General features: G+C 40.3%; 1 protein-coding gene across 50 annotated transcripts in view; it reads right to left on the bottom strand.

Moving 5' to 3' along the window:
- Window positions 1-16,590, bottom strand: part of Ank2 (ankyrin 2, brain) — a 578,741-nt gene that overhangs the window by 65,934 nt on the left and 496,217 nt on the right. For 44 of the 50 annotated variants that reach the window (XM_006500891.3, NM_001327938.1, XM_006500893.3 and 41 more), the window contains 5 exons: window positions 16,405-16,503; window positions 15,138-15,236; window positions 11,337-11,435; window positions 10,313-10,411; window positions 604-676 (listed from right to left, as the gene is read on the bottom strand). In XM_006500891.3, coding sequence (XP_006500954.1) covers window positions 604-676; window positions 10,313-10,411; window positions 11,337-11,435; window positions 15,138-15,236; window positions 16,405-16,503 — 469 coding nt within the window. Of the gene's footprint in view, window positions 1-603; window positions 677-10,312; window positions 10,412-10,783; window positions 11,027-11,336; window positions 11,436-15,137; window positions 15,237-16,404; window positions 16,504-16,590 lie in introns of those variants that run through there. The other 6 variants (XM_030252371.1, XM_006500902.4, XM_006500901.3 and 3 more) reach the window with 2 other exon arrangements.

Consider the following 16,590-nt stretch of genomic DNA (forward strand, 5'->3'; position numbering starts at 1 on the left):
GAACTGTATTAAAGGGTCACAGCATTAGGAAGGTTGAGATCCACTGGCTTAGGTAATTTTTATCAACTCTAAAACCATCATGAAAGTATAGATCTTTCCTAGCATAAAGGATGGCTTAGTTGTGTTGAGACTGCACTATTTGGTGCTAAGGTCCTTTTATGCCTTTTTAGGGCTCCTTTCTTCTGAGCTTAATATATATTCTGGCATTTGTACTAATCAGATATTTCTTAATATACCATTGATGACGAACGTTTTGCATTTCTTCAAGGCATGTGAATATGAAATGTTTTCGTATAATTAGTATATGTATTAATAGTGGCTATAATATCAGCCAGCTATTTTAAGCACATGGGTGATTTCAAGTTTCTTTCTTATTTCCCAGTTTTACTGGTCATTAGAGATTAAAAGTAAGAATGGCAAAGATACATAGACCTGACTTGCCTATATTTTCAATGGCAAGTGTAAATTTAGTGGACTAAAGATTGCAACCGAGTTCTAAATGTTAAGATGCTGCCATCCATACTACCTTTGTCCCTAAAGAGATTTTAGTTCCCTCGTGTAACAACATGGCAGCAATCACAAAAGACCAGAGGAGAGACTCACCCTCTTCATCAGAAACATCAAGGACCTCCGTCATTGTCTCAGGAACATTTAGCTTATGTTTTTCCGTGATAGTCTAGAAAGAGAGAAATCATTCATTTCAAAGTTAAAAACAAAATCAGACAAAAGATGAACAGAGCCACAGAGGAGACCCCTGTCTAACAGCAGCAGCAAGGCATCAAACCTCAAACACCCCCATCTCATCCACACGGACATTTAGAAACGGACTCTCTTTCATGAAGACACCTTTGCTCTCTCTGAAGATAAATGGCCAATGATTCCAGGAACATTGTACAAGAGAAGATTCATTACTGTTAGGCCCCATTTGAAAAATTGAGCCTTTAGTAATGGTGCTTGTAATTAGTCATACTGGGAGACCAAAGTAATGACTTCAAGACATCTCTAAGATGAACTAAGTCAACTTTCCAGAAAAACTTCACAATGAAGCATAAACATGCAATGTAGTCAAAGCAAAACCCATCAGAAAGATGCTGTAAACAAGGTAGGCTATGTAAATTATATGGAACACATGTCCGCAGATGTTCGAGGACCAGCGATAGAGAATAAGTCATCGGTATAGTGTTCACAGTCTATGGTTATAGTTTATTGCTTATTGGCTTTCTACAGTGCTCTCCTGAGTGACCAACAGCAAAGCATTTCATCCCTGATGTGGGATAAGGAGCATAGAGATCAGGGTCCTCTGGCTTCATGGCTTCCAGTTGTAGACTCATCTCACGAGCTGGAAGGCCTCAGCAAGTCCTTTAACTTGGCTATGCCTCAGTTTCCTTGTTGAAAACCACAGACTAATGTTCCATAAAGTAGTTATGAATGCTAATACAGGAGCATTGAGAGCAGTCCTCAGAATAGGCTAGAAGTTAACAAACATCATCTAGAGTAACTGGTCATTGTAATTGAAAACTATATTCATCTTCAGAATGACGGGCCTCAGAAGTTGTTAGTCACTTGTACAGCAAGGAATTCCATAATCGTTATATGCCAAACACAACACAGGGATTTCAAAATGGGGGGAAAAAAAGGCCTGGTACAAAGAGACAAATATCATGTGACTTCACTACTTGGAGAAATTGTTTAAAAGTCCAAATCATAGAAACAGATAGCAGAATCATGGTTACCAGGGGTTGAGCGCAGGCAAGAGAGGTGTGGGCTGGTATTCAATGGATACAGAATATCAATCAAATGAGAAGTGTAATGCATGACACTCCACACTGCTCAGATAATACCACGGTGTACTATACACTTGAAAAGGTCTTTTCTCCATCATTTTTCTGAGAGTGCCATATATCTCAGACTGGCCTCCAACCCAAAAACTTGCTATGTGCAAGGACAACCCTGTAACTCCGACCCTTCTATCTCCACTTCTCAAGAGCCTGGATTCCACATGTGCACCAGGATAACTTGTATGAAGAAGCATTTGGGATGGACCCCAGGGCCTTACACATATTAAGAAAACCCTGTACTAACTGAGCTATGTCCTTAGTCCTAGTATACTTGAAATTTTCCAAGACATTGTAGGTACTCTCTGCACATCCACCCACAAATGATGAGTGTACAATGTGACAATAAACAAATTGGCAGATTTAGCCATTTTCCCAATGTATACACATCTCAAATTATCACATTGCACACCAAGAATATGCACCATTGTGCCAATTTTAAAAGTGAGACTCCTCTATACAAAAAGAAACCTCACAGCTTTAAATATAAATAAAGCTCTTCGAGTTATACTTGAATAACTTGAATATACTTGAATATAGTCAAATGTGTAATTTAAAGTGCACCAGTAAATGTAGTGCACCAGTTGACAGTTAGGAGAACATGAAAAGAATAAACTCTTGACAAAGAGGAGAATGAAGCAGTAAAGCACCAGAGTGTGTGGAGTGTGTTGTGTAGACGTCTGTGCTTTGTTCTACAGGTACTAAAAACTTGTTTCAGTGAGGACAATGACTCAGTCACTGGGTTGTTGCCAAATCAGAAAAGGCCAACAGATTGCCAAGAGACTATGAAGGGATACAAGAGACATGGGCCAAGAACAACAGGACTGAGTCAATCAGAAGTGGTGAGGCGCAAGTCTTTTGCCAACTGTTCTTTTAAAAAAAAAATTATCTGGCCTGGCAGTGGTGCCGCACACCTTTGATTCCAGCACTTGGGAGGCAGAAGCAGAGGCAGGTAGGTTTCTGAGTTCAAGGGCAGCCTGCTCTACGTAGTGAGTTCCAGGACAGCCAGGGCTATACAGAGAAACCCTGTCTCGAAAAACAAAAACAATCAAACAAAAAAAGATTAAAAAAAAAAAAAACAAAAAGAAGATTAAAAAAATATTTACTTATCTAATGTATATGAGTATGCTGTCTTCATGCACACCAGAAGAGGGCACTGGATCCCAATACAGATGGGTGTGAACCACCATGTGGTTGCTGGGACCTTTTGAACTCAGGACCTTTGGAAGAGCAGCCAGTGCTTTTAACCACTGAGCCATCTCTCCAGCCCCAACTTTTTTTTTAATAGCAAATGTGCTTTCTTTTGTTTTCAGAACAACACTAAGAAAAATGTCTTAGATGACCTATTGTGAGGTAGCAAACAGGGACAGGCAGGTAGGCAAGCCTTACTTCCCAGTCCCTGCTACCCACATGCTGGATGGTTTGTTTCTCTGTCATCGTGGGTTCTGCCTCTTATGCTCTGGACATTTTGTACATATTCCTTTCTCTATCATAAACCTTTCCTTAGACTATTAGATATGATTTACACAGAGAAATACTTCCTGATATACCCCCAATAACTTTATTTAATTCTATGTACGTATACACACACAACAATGTATGGCTCAGTCTCTCAAAGAAGAGTGGGAGTCATTTCAGAGATAGTCATTTCTGAAATTTTATATACATATATATATTATATATATAATTTGATATTTGGTGTGATAAAATTATGTTAAAATATATTTTTAGAGTGACAAAACAGGTTTTCTTTGAGTGGAATCTTTGTTTAAAGACAATGCAGAAAGTAAAAGGTCAGAGAATCTCATGGTGTATAGGTAAAGGCACAATTGAAGCTCATGTTAGCAAGTCCAGCCTGCCTATGACTCTTGGCATGTTTACATAAGACCACAGGTATTGACTTAATGAAAGCAAACTAAATCAATGCTGTAAGAAAGAGAAATCCAAGGCCCAATGATATCACCAAGATTAAACAGCAGATAAGCATCTATGAGGTGAACAAATGTAACGGGCTTCTATAATGCAGTATTTTATTTATTATTAGTTGAGCATTTCAAATTTGAGCTATAATTTTAGCTCAATTAAATTATAAACTGTATATTATAGACTTAATCTCTAGCTGTCCATTAGAATTATGAAAAGCAGTTTTAAAATATCTTTGAGCAGAAAACATGGCTCAGATGGTCTAATGCCTGTTACAGAACCGTGAGGATCTGAGTTCAGATCTCCGGCACCCATGTCAAGCCCGGGTGCAGGGGCACACACTTATGATGCCAGAGCTGGGACACGGAGAGATCCTAAAGCTCACTGGGCAGCCAGAATAGCTAAATCAATGGACTCCAGGTTCAAGGAGAGCTTGCCTGGAAACCTAAGATAGATAGGAATTGAAGAGGACACTGTCTATATGGACCTCTGACCTTCAATTGTATATACACACACACACACACACAATTCTGCTGCTAGAGTCTCAACACACAATAATAATAAGTCTCCATTCTGGGTCAAGGATGGTGGCGCACGCCTTTAGTCCCAGCACTTGGGAGGCAGAGGCAGGCAGATTTCTGAGTTCGAGGTCAGCCTGGTCTACAGAGTTCCAGGACAGCCAGGGCTACACAGAGAAATCCCTGTCTCGAAACAAACAAACAAACACAACAACAACAACAAAACAAATTCCCATTTAGTTCAAGACTAGCCTGGACTACAAAGTCAGTTCTAGGACAGCCATTGCTACATACTTAGACCTTGTCTCAGGAGGAAGGTGGGAGGTGGGAGGCATGGGGCAAGGAATCCCATTTAGTTACATTATGGAACTCAATATAAGGTTCATATTTTTAGCCTTAAGGGTACTGCACACTGTAACATATCCTACTATACTTTTCTGAAACATATTAAATAAGTATCTAAGTGTAAATAAAATGACTTAATAATGTGACTATATCTATTGTATTTGGCTAACCAGGAGGTCTGTTGTTATGTGGAAATGTTCTAAATAATTAACTGCCTTTCAAGGCAACTATTTCCATAAGAAAATGTGTCTCCATTTGAGAGTAAATTGCTGTATGAAAGCCTATTGCCCTTTTTCAGATGCTGGTAGTGTGTGAGCATTCTTTCTTTGTTCTTGCAAGAACAGGCTGCTTTCTTTGGAATTAAATGCTGTTATATAAGAAAATGTATACGGCAAGAGGTCAAAAGCAGCATACAGTAATCATTTGCTCACAGAGATTTCTCTGAATAATCACACTGCCCTCAATGTAAAATGCAATTTGTAGAATGTATTTTAAGTTGATGTACTCCCAACCTTCACAGGGCATCAGCAGATGTTTGTTGAATGCACAAATAAATCTTCCTACTCGTGAATAATGTAATTAGGTTTAATATACAATTTCCTTTTCAAATAAAATATCCTTAAGGTATTTGTTGACTGAAATATATTATTTTAAACAACTGCATTTGAACAGTACACGGAGAACAAAGCTATAATTCAAGGATCATGCACTTCTCTTTCTGCTGCAGAATCCAAGATGTTATGGTCAAGACAGGAAACTACTTTAAAAATGAAAATACGAAATATTCTGTGCATAAGATTAATGAGATACAATTAAGTCGGACAATGAGTTACTCATCATGATATGGGAAAGCATAGACAATAAAATATAAACTGCTATCATGGTATTTTATAAATACAGGATAATATCTGGTTTTCCCTGTGTGGGGGAAGACGGTATGCTTAACTAACCAGGCTTAGTCAGCCACTATCCTCACCCCACCCCACCCCCAACCTGCCAACCACACTTCTCAAGCCATCATAGCACAGTGAGTGAATCTGGCCATCACATGACCTTTCAACACCCTCCCCCTTTGGCTGTCATCAGGTCACCTGCAGGCTATACCTCTTTTGTATATTGTCAATCACATTTGTTAATATAATTTTCCTAACTAGATAAAATATTAAGTGTATAGTTGGCTTTCTATAAAAACTAAGATAAGTACTCTGTAAAGTTTCAACACAAATGTTTCTCCCCAAGTAGCTGCTTAGTTGTGAGTGAGACAATTATAAATGATTTAGAAAAATATATATCAGAAAAATGTAAGAATTGTGTATACCACGTTTCTTTCAGAAAACATACAGAATGCATAAATGTTATTTGTTTCTAATATGTATGAATGTTTGCATTCATGTATGTACATAATTTACATGCATGCATGGAGCCTAAGAATGCCAAAAGAGGGCTTCAGCTCCACTGGAACTGGGGCTATAGACAGTTGTCAACTGCCATGTGGGTACTGGAAAGTGATTTGGGGTCCTTTCCAAGAATAGCGAGTGTTAACCACTGGGCCACCTCTTCAGCAGCAATAAGTTATCTACATTTTGTAAAGTATATACACACGTGCAGTGAATATTGATGGTGCTTGGGCAAAGATGACAACTCAGCCATCTGAACAAGGAACTACTTTCACAGAAAAGAAAAAAGGTGGTTGAACAATGGCAAGTGACATCACCCGTATTCACTGCACGTTCATTTTGATGGCTCCTTTAACAGACATGCTATCAAATCAAATTAGAATGTGGAACTTACATTTTCTTCATTGCTTTAAGAAAATCTTCTTTAATGATTAAAAGGGTTGTATATTTAATACGACTTATGTGTGGTAACTTTGGGTAATTTATTAAATAATTTATGTTCTACTTAGCAATGATTATTTGCCACATAATACATCATTTTAAAATTATACAAACAACAACAAACAGTTGATGATAGTGGATTACATGGAGGTATAAGTCTTTTCCCATAGCTTTTCCAATCTTAGCAGACTGTGGCTGTTGTAATGTGCCCCCATTCTGGCAAACTTACAGTGACTTCATCCTAAGACAAGGCTGACTGGCCTCGCCTCCCCTGCTGTGTCTCTCAGGGTAAATTTAGAAAAGGCAAGGTTAAGGAAGCAAGCCATGATTCCACAGAGGCTGGGCAATCTGGGACGCCCCAGCTCTGCTCTCACACAATGCCTGCATTCATACTCTGGGGTAAAGAACTGGGGAGAGAAGTTTCTTTTCTTCAAGGGAATTCACGTGGCTGCACAAGTGGCACACCCTCTAAAGGCAAGCGACAGGAGATGTGTCCATCACTTGTGCGGTTATAATTCAATGGCTACGTTCAATGGTAACCGCACTGTGGACCATTTGATTCGCTAGAACTCATTATGAAATGCCTTGCCCTGCTTGCTATCCTCAGAGCACTGGTGCTTGTTTGTTCGTTGTCAATCAGTAAACTTTAGAAAGTGACATTAAATATGACATACTATCTAAAACCAACGAAGTATACTTCTTGGGTGGTACTTCTGGTTGAAAACTAGTTAGGAATCATTCTTTCACAAAATTTTGGCCAAACTGCTTCTTGGCGAAATCAAGATTAATTATATTGGCATGGTTAGAAAGTCGTCTTTGTGATCCAGCAGCCTAAATTGAATTCCAGATGTGTCTCTCCACATCTAGCACACTACTAATCTTACATACTAATTATGAGGTATCATAGACCGCACGTTATGGAGGGAAGAAAATATGGAGAAGAAGAATGAATGTTCATCACCTCCCGAAGGGAAGTGCACTGCAAGAAGAGAACCCATCCACACTTTTCAGTTTAAATTCCATGTCTCAAACCGAACACAGTTCTATCAGAAGTCAGTTAAGGGGACCAGAAAATAAAGATAAAGCAGGGTCAAGACAGGCAGCCATTGAGATGGAGAGGTGGCCTAGGAGTTAAGAGCACTGGCTGCTCTTCCCAAGGACCTGGGTTCAATTTGTAGGGAAGTTGGTTTATTTAATGTGAATGATGCACCTTAGCGGAAATCTGATATTCTATGTATTATTTATGGTTTATTGGCCCCTTCACCTAGAAATTTGAGTTTTAAGGGTAGTGTGTATTTATCAAATCACGGTCAGCATTAAAATGAACATAAATGATAATATAGTAATGAATAAAACATAATGGAATATAAATAATTAAAAAGCAAGAACTCTTAAAATGTCCTAAAAGCAGTTGCCTTGTATTTGAGGTAACTCTTGGAGATAGGACCTTCCACGCCTGTCCTGTATATTTGATTTCTAACAAGCCATCAGAAAGCTTGCTTAGAGATGGTAAGTAGCATTTTTTTTAAATCAGCAGTGTGTGTTGGGGGATGCACTTCACCTGTGTAACTGCAGAATACACACCACGGTGCCCAGTGGATAGTCTAGGCTTGTCAGTCTTATCTGTACACCTTGTTTGAGATAGGACCTCATTGTTTGCAGCTTTGAACCCCAGTAGCTGGCCCCCCAGGTTCCACAAATCCTCCTGCCTTCACCTCCAATCTTATCAGAGGAGCACCAGATGTGCATTATATGAGTTCTGGGGTCCAAATGAGGTCCTCACACTTGTAAGGCAACTGTATTAGCCACTGAGCCGTTTCCCAGCCTTGTAATTAGAATGCTTAAATTAAGTGCTAGTTGCTTCTGCTTTAACATACATGTCTTTATGAGTAAGATCATTTGTTCTGATTCATATTTATTCACCTCAAATCTTGAAAATAAGATGTGAAGTTTCATAATGTTGTTGATGTTTAAAATATATATATATATTTTTTCCTCTGTATCATGCTTCTTCACCCCTCCCCCTTCACTTGGGCGGAGGAGCTGGGTTAGAACCACTGATGCTTTTCAGCATGGAGCACAGAGGCCTCTCACATCTTAGTCCAGTAAAGAAGAAATGTTACTTAGCAAAATGACAGGGGAGTAGAGCCAAGAGAGGATAAAGAGCCACAAGGCCGCCATCTAGCTGCAATTCAGTGAAAACACAGATTCATAATTCCTAGGGTGGAAAAAGTAATAAAATAGGCAAAAGAAAAGCCCCAAGACTTCTGACAGTATATATTTATGCGCTTAGCCAATTTTGCCACTAAAGCCTTCGTTTCTTCTGATGTGCATGCTATTCTGAGGTGACATAGCCAGGTAGGTCTCCATATGAAGACTTTCCTCTTACAAAAAAACAAAAACAAAAACAAACAGCAACAACAAAAAACCAAATATATTTTTAAAGCAATTAAGATCCAGCCATACAGAAAGACCTTAAATATTCTTACCACAAGAAAATGAAGGTTTGAGGAGATGGACACATTTATCTTCATTTGAGCAACCCGTAATGGAAACACATACCATAGTACTATTTGACATTACAGAAACCTGGGCCTTTTTTTTTCCTGAACCAAATTAAAATGTTTAAATAGAATATAATTTTAATTAGAAAAAAAGCCCTAGCCATATAGAATGACCCCCAAATAGGGTGATGAACATTGACAAGACTTTTCTTATCTAGAATTTACCAATTCTCTCCTTTAGATCTTTATAACTACTGTGTGTACTGGCTAAAGGCGACGGGTCTGTTTAGAGAGTGAGCAGTCAGCTGCCTCCCCTCTCCAAGTTCAGCCTATATTGTGCAGTTCATTAATTATTCATACTCCACTCTATTTAAAACTGCACGTCACAGCAACTGTAGTCTACTTCAATGCCTGTCAACAGGGACTTTCCGTTAGCCCTTGAAACAAAATTCCTTTCTTTTCCCTCCCATCGATTAAAAGAAGCGAGTGTCCCCAAACTCTGCGTGCAGCCATCCTGTCCCCAAACCCTGCGTGCAGCCATCCTAGCTGGGAGCATTTACTGGAACCTTATCCTGAGTACATTTGCTGTTGATTTGTGGTTTTATTGTTTCCATAGAACATCTCCTGTTTTGTTGTTTCTCTGTAGAGATAAATTTAAAAGCTATTGTTCATAGCCTCTGTGCTTAAGTTAAAGCTAAAAAGAAAAAAAAAAAGTTCTCCCTGGAGCCTATGCCGAGACCAGGGCGCCTCCTTGTTAGCTTTGCTCTAGGGATTTTTTTCTGGCAAAGTCCAACTGTCATGACTTCTGCCTCCTCGAGGATCAATAGACTTTCTAAAGCTGTGGAAATAAAGGATTTTAGGCATACACTAGACATCTGCAATTTTCTTTTCGTATTCTAAAAAAATTACCAGGCATAAGAAGGAAAAGAAGAAGTGTAAGGATGCCTTGTTGTGTGCAGAAATGCATTTAACTCGTCAGGGGGTCTTTTCAGATGCCGCCTGACCTCTGGGCCAAGTTGAAGTTGGCTGCAGAGTGTGGTACCTCTCTGTCAGCGGTAGGTGTCACACACAACTAGAGGAAAGAGATGGAGGAGTCGGAAAAAAGCCACAGGGAGAGGGTAACTTTTCTATAGTTATAAAGCTGCTTTTATGTGTTTTATTTGGGATTCTACTGAGTAAAAGACAGAACCCTCGTGTCCATTGGTGAACGTCTTTGTAGCTGCATATCCGAGTCTCTCCCACAATACATTCAACAAAAGAAGAAGACACAGAAGCTGCACACACCGAGTGAAAAGCCTGTGGCGGGAAAACCGAGAGGACAGGAGAGGATCAGTTGTCTCGGTACTCACCGTGGTAGTGGTGGTGACCTCTTCAGTCACAACCTTCAGGGTGTCAACCACGGAGATGTAGCCCAGCCGCTTAGCAATCGCCAGGGCCGTGTTACCATTCTGAAGAGAGAGAAAGAGGGGAAAGAGTGAGAAAGGCTAGGGAGGACTGCCTTGAGAGCCAGTGAGCTCACCCGTGGCGCGGCATGAGCCAGCACTTCCTTCCAAAACAAGGCACAGCTCAGGAAAATCACTAGTTTTTACCATTACATCTAAATCTGTCTTTGTAACTTCTTTAGACTATAGCCCCGGTCACCATGGTAACACAACAAGCTTGCATCTGCCTGCTCTTTTTTAATAAGAAGCACTTGATGCTTTAACCCCGAGGTTGTTGAGCAGTTCCAAATGCTACACTGCCCTTATGAAGCCACCTTTCAAACTGGGGGTGGCATCTGCCAGAACTACTAGGGAGAACCTGGTATACTCATCGCTCACCAAGAGTCAGGCCATCTGCTGCAGGTAAGATGTTACCATAGGGACCCAGTGACAGATTTAGCTTCTGCGCTGCAGGATCTCCAGTGCTGCACAAACTATACAAGCTAGCAATTCTGGCTGCATCCAGCCCAGGACACTGGGGATCCCGCTTGTTTAATTACACCGCTTAGTTTACATTTCAATGGCTCCGCGTCCCAAAGAGGCAGTTCCAAGCCAGCAGCTCAGAAACTGGGCTCCCTTAAGAAGACAAGGAGGGAGGGGTGGAAATGTGCTCACATCTGAGAGCCAGCTGTAAGCAGAACCCTTCCAGCAGCCCAAGTGGAGGGCCCCACTCCCAAGGGAGCCAACTGACTTCCTTCCCAGCAAACACTCCCCGAGAAATCACAATCTTCTAGAAAGGATTTTTCCCCCCAAAACCTGGGGCTTTCCACAGTTTGTTCAAGGGCGATGTACCACATTTTTAAAAAATCTCTGCCCGTAAGACACCGAGGGGGAGGGGGAGGAGGAAGAGGAGGAGAGGAGGGCAGAAGGGAGGGTCGTGAGAGCTCCTTACCGCAGTAGTAGCATTAGGCTTGGCCCCGTGCTGGAGCAGGACATTAATGATGTGTGTGTGGCCCTGCTGGGCAGCTTGGTGCAAAGGTGTGTAGCCATTCTGTCCATCATGGCAGCACCGATTTGCAGAGGGAGAAGAAAATTAGGTTAGCCTTCAGTCTCAGTTCGCTTGTCTTATTCACAGCAAACCCATCAAGGACCTCATTGCTTATTTAGAGCAACAATTTCCCCAGCAACTCATTTCTCAGCAGCAAACACTCCCTCACACCTTATGTTGAACTATGAAACCCAAGATAAACGCAAATTGTAACTCTTATTATATTTTAACTGATTGGCATTTACAACACATATGCTGAGAGAAGATTAAAAATGGGACAGAACAATACAGCCACGATATTTTTCCTTAGGAAAGATGAAGACCGAGCTGCTGTCTAGCTGAAGGGTGCTGAGGTTCATGCAGGCTGCTGCTAGTTATAACCATCCACATACCCTGTAGAAGATCTACAACCGTGAAAGAGAATCAAATCTCATGCTCAACTCAGGAGAGGGCTTTGGTTATAAAAATCTGCATGTGTAAACTTTAGGAAAGAAAACTTCATTGGAATCCCCAATGTCCTGCCCCAATAAAATGTGTCTTTAAAAACTAGAATATTGAACCGAGTGTGGCGTGGTGGCACACACCTTTAATACCAGCACTCAGGAGGCAAAGACAGGCAGATCTCCTGTCAGATCCAGATCAGCCTGGTTTACAGAGATACCATGTCTCCAAAACAAACAAACAAAAAATGAATTTTGACAGTGTCATCTAAACTTTCATGGAGATGAAAAACCCTGACTTAGAAGGAATTGCTGTTAGGATTAGTACGAACCAGTCTTGTATGGATGTATAATAGCTGACCGGTGGCACAAGTTAGTTATGTATTCATATTAACTCCGAATTTTCACTAGAATCCTTCATGGTAGGATGGAAGCCACAGGCATTTAATCTGTGCCAGATACTGGATCTTATGTTCAGCATCACTCTGAAATGATTGGCAAGGCTTGGTGTGTAAAAGGTATTTTGTAAATAGCAGTTGATTAAATGAATGGTGAACAAATGATTCAGAAATAAATATTTTCTCCCCATTTTAGAGATGGTGAAACTGAAAATAACAGAGTTAACCAATTTCTCCAGTCACTGAAGGTTCAGATCCTAGGTAGAAAATCATGGAAACCAGTGGCTATTTGGCAATTCCCAGAAAAAAGAAAATTGTATCAGAGCCCTTTGGGTTAAGCTATAACTTCTAAGTAGTCCATTTGTATAACATTATGTTTAAAAGACCATGCACATATGAGTGCACATTTCATCCATTGTCAGAGTCAACTCATGGCCAACATGCCATGCATATCTGGTCATTTTGACGATATGAAGTATCTGATTATGTTCATGAGTGTCCTAAGACTTCATCTATACAGTCACAGTGGCTTTTCTGTGTGTGGGAATACAATCACGTGTGAGTGTCTTTCTATCCAGGTATTGGAAACTCTGTCACATTAAGAGTCTGACTCCAGCTGTCGATCCCTACAATGAAGTAACCCCAAAGCCCTAAAAATACAGTTCATTTACAGAGCCTCGTAGTGCCCAACAGTCATTAGAGAGATCCTGCTCTGAGAACAGACAAATCTATGGACACTTGAGAAGAATAAAACAGTGATATTTATTTCCTAAGAATTCTTCCTTTCTATTTTATGTATAATAGTCTATAAAATGAATTTAGCATACTTCTTCATTATCACCCATGTTAGTTCAGTTACCAAGCATTCACTAACCATGCAATATGTCCTAATACTTCAGCATGTAAACGACATTCTATATCCTAAACCAATTGATATTGGTATACTTTATAGATAGATTACCTACAGCTACATAAATAATGCTAAATGTAATTAGTCATGCCAAAATAATAGTTTGACCCCTCCCCCCCGTAGACTGTATTATATGAATACCTCCGTGCCTACTGTGATCTGGAAAATGATCCCTGGCTGTGATTTAACCTAACCTTTTACATGAAGCTGTGGTGAGTGAGAGTATTTACTGGGAGTTTGAGCAGGTCTATAATTTTACACGCATGTTGGCTAGATATTTAAGTGTCTCTCCATCTCCTACTCATTATCACACCGGCCTCAGACCTGGTCTCCTACTAAGGATAAGCAAAGCTTCTGTTCTCTCACCTATAATACAGAATTGGCTAAAGTTCCATCCTTCAAGAAGGACCAGATAAATGTCCCATGAAGATACGGGCAGCTCATCAGAATTATATGGAAATGCTAGCAAACTGTGTCCTTGCCTCCCTTCCCATCTTTGTATCTTTACAGTGTGTCCGATAAAGGAGCTTGCCATTTTGTACTACAGTTTAAACCCCCACACACACAAGTTAATTCTCTGTAAGTCCAATCTCATATGACAGGGTTTCATTATAATTCTAAGCAAATAATGATTTCATTTTTAAACGTTTACATTTCTCAGTCTTTATGCCAAGTTTTACAAGCAGCTGAGGACTAAACGCAGTACATATGCTTGCATTTGAAAAGCAATTAAACAATTCCTTGGTAACTATGGTTACACAGAAAACATCAGGAAGAAAATATAATCCCTTCTGCAAAGGTATCATTCCATGAGGAAAAGTTCTGGAAAACTTATTAACAGATCGCCTATTAAGGCATTCACCAATCTACTCCGCTGAAATATATGGACCCAAAGGTCACAGTAAAAGTGATATAGTTCACCTAAAAAGAAATTGCCTAAAATGATCAAATGAGATTCTTTTCCCTCTTCATCAAATGTATGTTTGACACAGATCTAATTCCACAGAGACCTAGACAAGATCAGAAATTTGAACCTTAAATGTTGTAGTACTGTTTATGGCATACCAAATAAGTTTATTCTAGACTATGAATGTGCTTTTACACAAAGAAAATTTGTTTCTGATTCTAAGAGGACAAAGGAATACTGGTTTACAAAACTTCAAGTATTCTAATTAGTTCCATCTTGAAAGGGTGGCTCTGAAACTCCAGCCTGGGCCGATGCTGATGGACCTGAGGTGTGGGTGGGCCTTCCTGCTGTGGGAACTCAAACACACCAGGAGAACACTGCTCTGTGCTGGGCATTGCAAAGTAACACCAGCCATCAAGAGCTGCAGTGACATCACACTTTCTCTAACTTGAGCCACGCTATGTGCACCGAAATGTGGGCTGATCCTCTTACCTGATTTGCCCAGTTGGTCCTTTTACTGTGAGAGACATGTCATCTCTGACTTATCCCTGAGAACTCTCAGTTCAGGCCTTTCACACCTTTACCACTAAGAATTACACATGATGTTCCCAAAGAAATAGCTTGTTTAAACTTGGGTGTATGCAGGGGGGGGAGCTGTGACGGTCTGTATTTCCACAGGAAGAGATGCCAAGCTTGGGGACAAGACCAAGGGCCTGGCACATAGTAGAGGAAGCCTGTCAGGGCTTTGGGATGCTCTACATCAACTATTGATTCTATGAGGATCAAATGTACCCTTTGGTAAACTGTTAAGTCAAAGCTCTTTTAACCTTGTAACACAAGCAGTTCTGAAGCTGACCTTCATCAAAGGTTATCAGAATGAAAAAGCCATAAACAATAAAAAAAAACTACACTGTTTCATCAAAATTAATTTGGAAGAACTAAAACACAAAATTAAATTTAAAATAAACATCAACTTAGCTTAGTTAGACGGGCCTAATAGCACCCACGGTAGAGTAAATTGTCAAGAAGGAAACTGTGTATATATTTTACCTTGGTTTTCGCATTGACATTTGCTCCCTGTTTCAGAAGAAAGTTGACCATTTTCACATTTCCATAGTGACAGGCCACGATCAAAGGTGTGTAACCAAGCTGTGAATGGCAAATCCCAAAGTGTAAGTATTATATTTCCAGTAGTTAATAACCCCAGGGCAAGGTTTCAGTTATTGTACTATGGTATCCTTTGAGTGAAAATGTAGAGTGAGCTGTCCCAAACCACATAGAACTTTACATTAGCGAGGGAGATCAGACACCTGGGTGACTTAACTTCGCTAAAAGAACTGGAGAATGCAAAACAGTAGGCTACATCCGTGGGAAGAAGAAGACGCCGATAGAACAAGGTGGTGGGAAGAATATAAGAGGTTAAGATGGGAAGATGTACAACGAAGAATGTCTTCTGGACAGGACATACCCATGGTACTCATAAACTCACTCACTACTGTTATCTGCATAAGACTTGTGTGAGATCAGGGCCATTAATATTTCATCCCTGAATGAGTGAGGGGGCCCACGAGACTGCATCCCTTCCAGAGGGACTATCAGCAACTAACACTTGTTTGGGGAACAGTGTCACTGTTTTCAGAGAAACTGCCGTCACTCCATGGAGTAACTTCCCACCTACGTTCACACACGTAAGTCTAATCAAACTTTGTGGTTCAAGCATCAAGAAGGCAGGAAAGGAGGAGGGGGCAGGCTGAGAAGAAGGGTACTGGTGGGAGAGGGAGGAGAATAGAGGAGTGAAGGTGACTACAATTCATTATATTACATATACAAATAGATAAAATATATCTTATATGCAAATATATAATATATATTGTATATAAGTATAAATATACATATTTAAATAAATACAATGTAAATTTGTATAATATATATATATATACACACATACATATGTTATATATACAAATAAGTGACACTAAAACAATTACAAAGTAATTGTAATTGGGTAAGTTAACAATAGCACAGCGAAGACCAATCCACCTCAAGACCAAGGGCACGAAGAAGAACAAGGACAGGCCAAACCAATGAGGAGTATGGAGGAGTTAAAGCCAAAGTGAAAGGCTGGGAAGCAACTGCAGAACTGGAATCTTAGGTTGGGTTCTGGGGCCTCTCCCATCCAACTCATAACGGACCCAGGGAATCATGGGAAAGCTTAGACTTTAGAATGAAATTTTAAGAAGAAGGACCTTGGGCCTGAGCTGACCAAGAACCAGCCAAACCAGAAATGGTGGCAACATTGCCAAGAGATCTGCTGTACCTTTGTGTAGGCATCCCGATCGGCCCCGTGTTTGGTGAGAATGTCCGCAACGTTCACCTTATCTTCTTGGGCTGCAAGGTGTAAGGATGTGAGTCCACTCTGTAGCAGGAATGGAAGCAAAGAAAGACATCAGAGTGGGAAACACACGCTCGCCTGCCTACAGCATCGTGTCTTGAAAGGAGCCGG

Source organism: Mus musculus, chromosome 3 (assembly GCF_000001635.26).
Source record: "Mus musculus strain C57BL/6J chromosome 3, GRCm38.p6 C57BL/6J".
Lineage (NCBI taxonomy): Eukaryota > Metazoa > Chordata > Mammalia > Rodentia > Muridae > Mus > Mus musculus.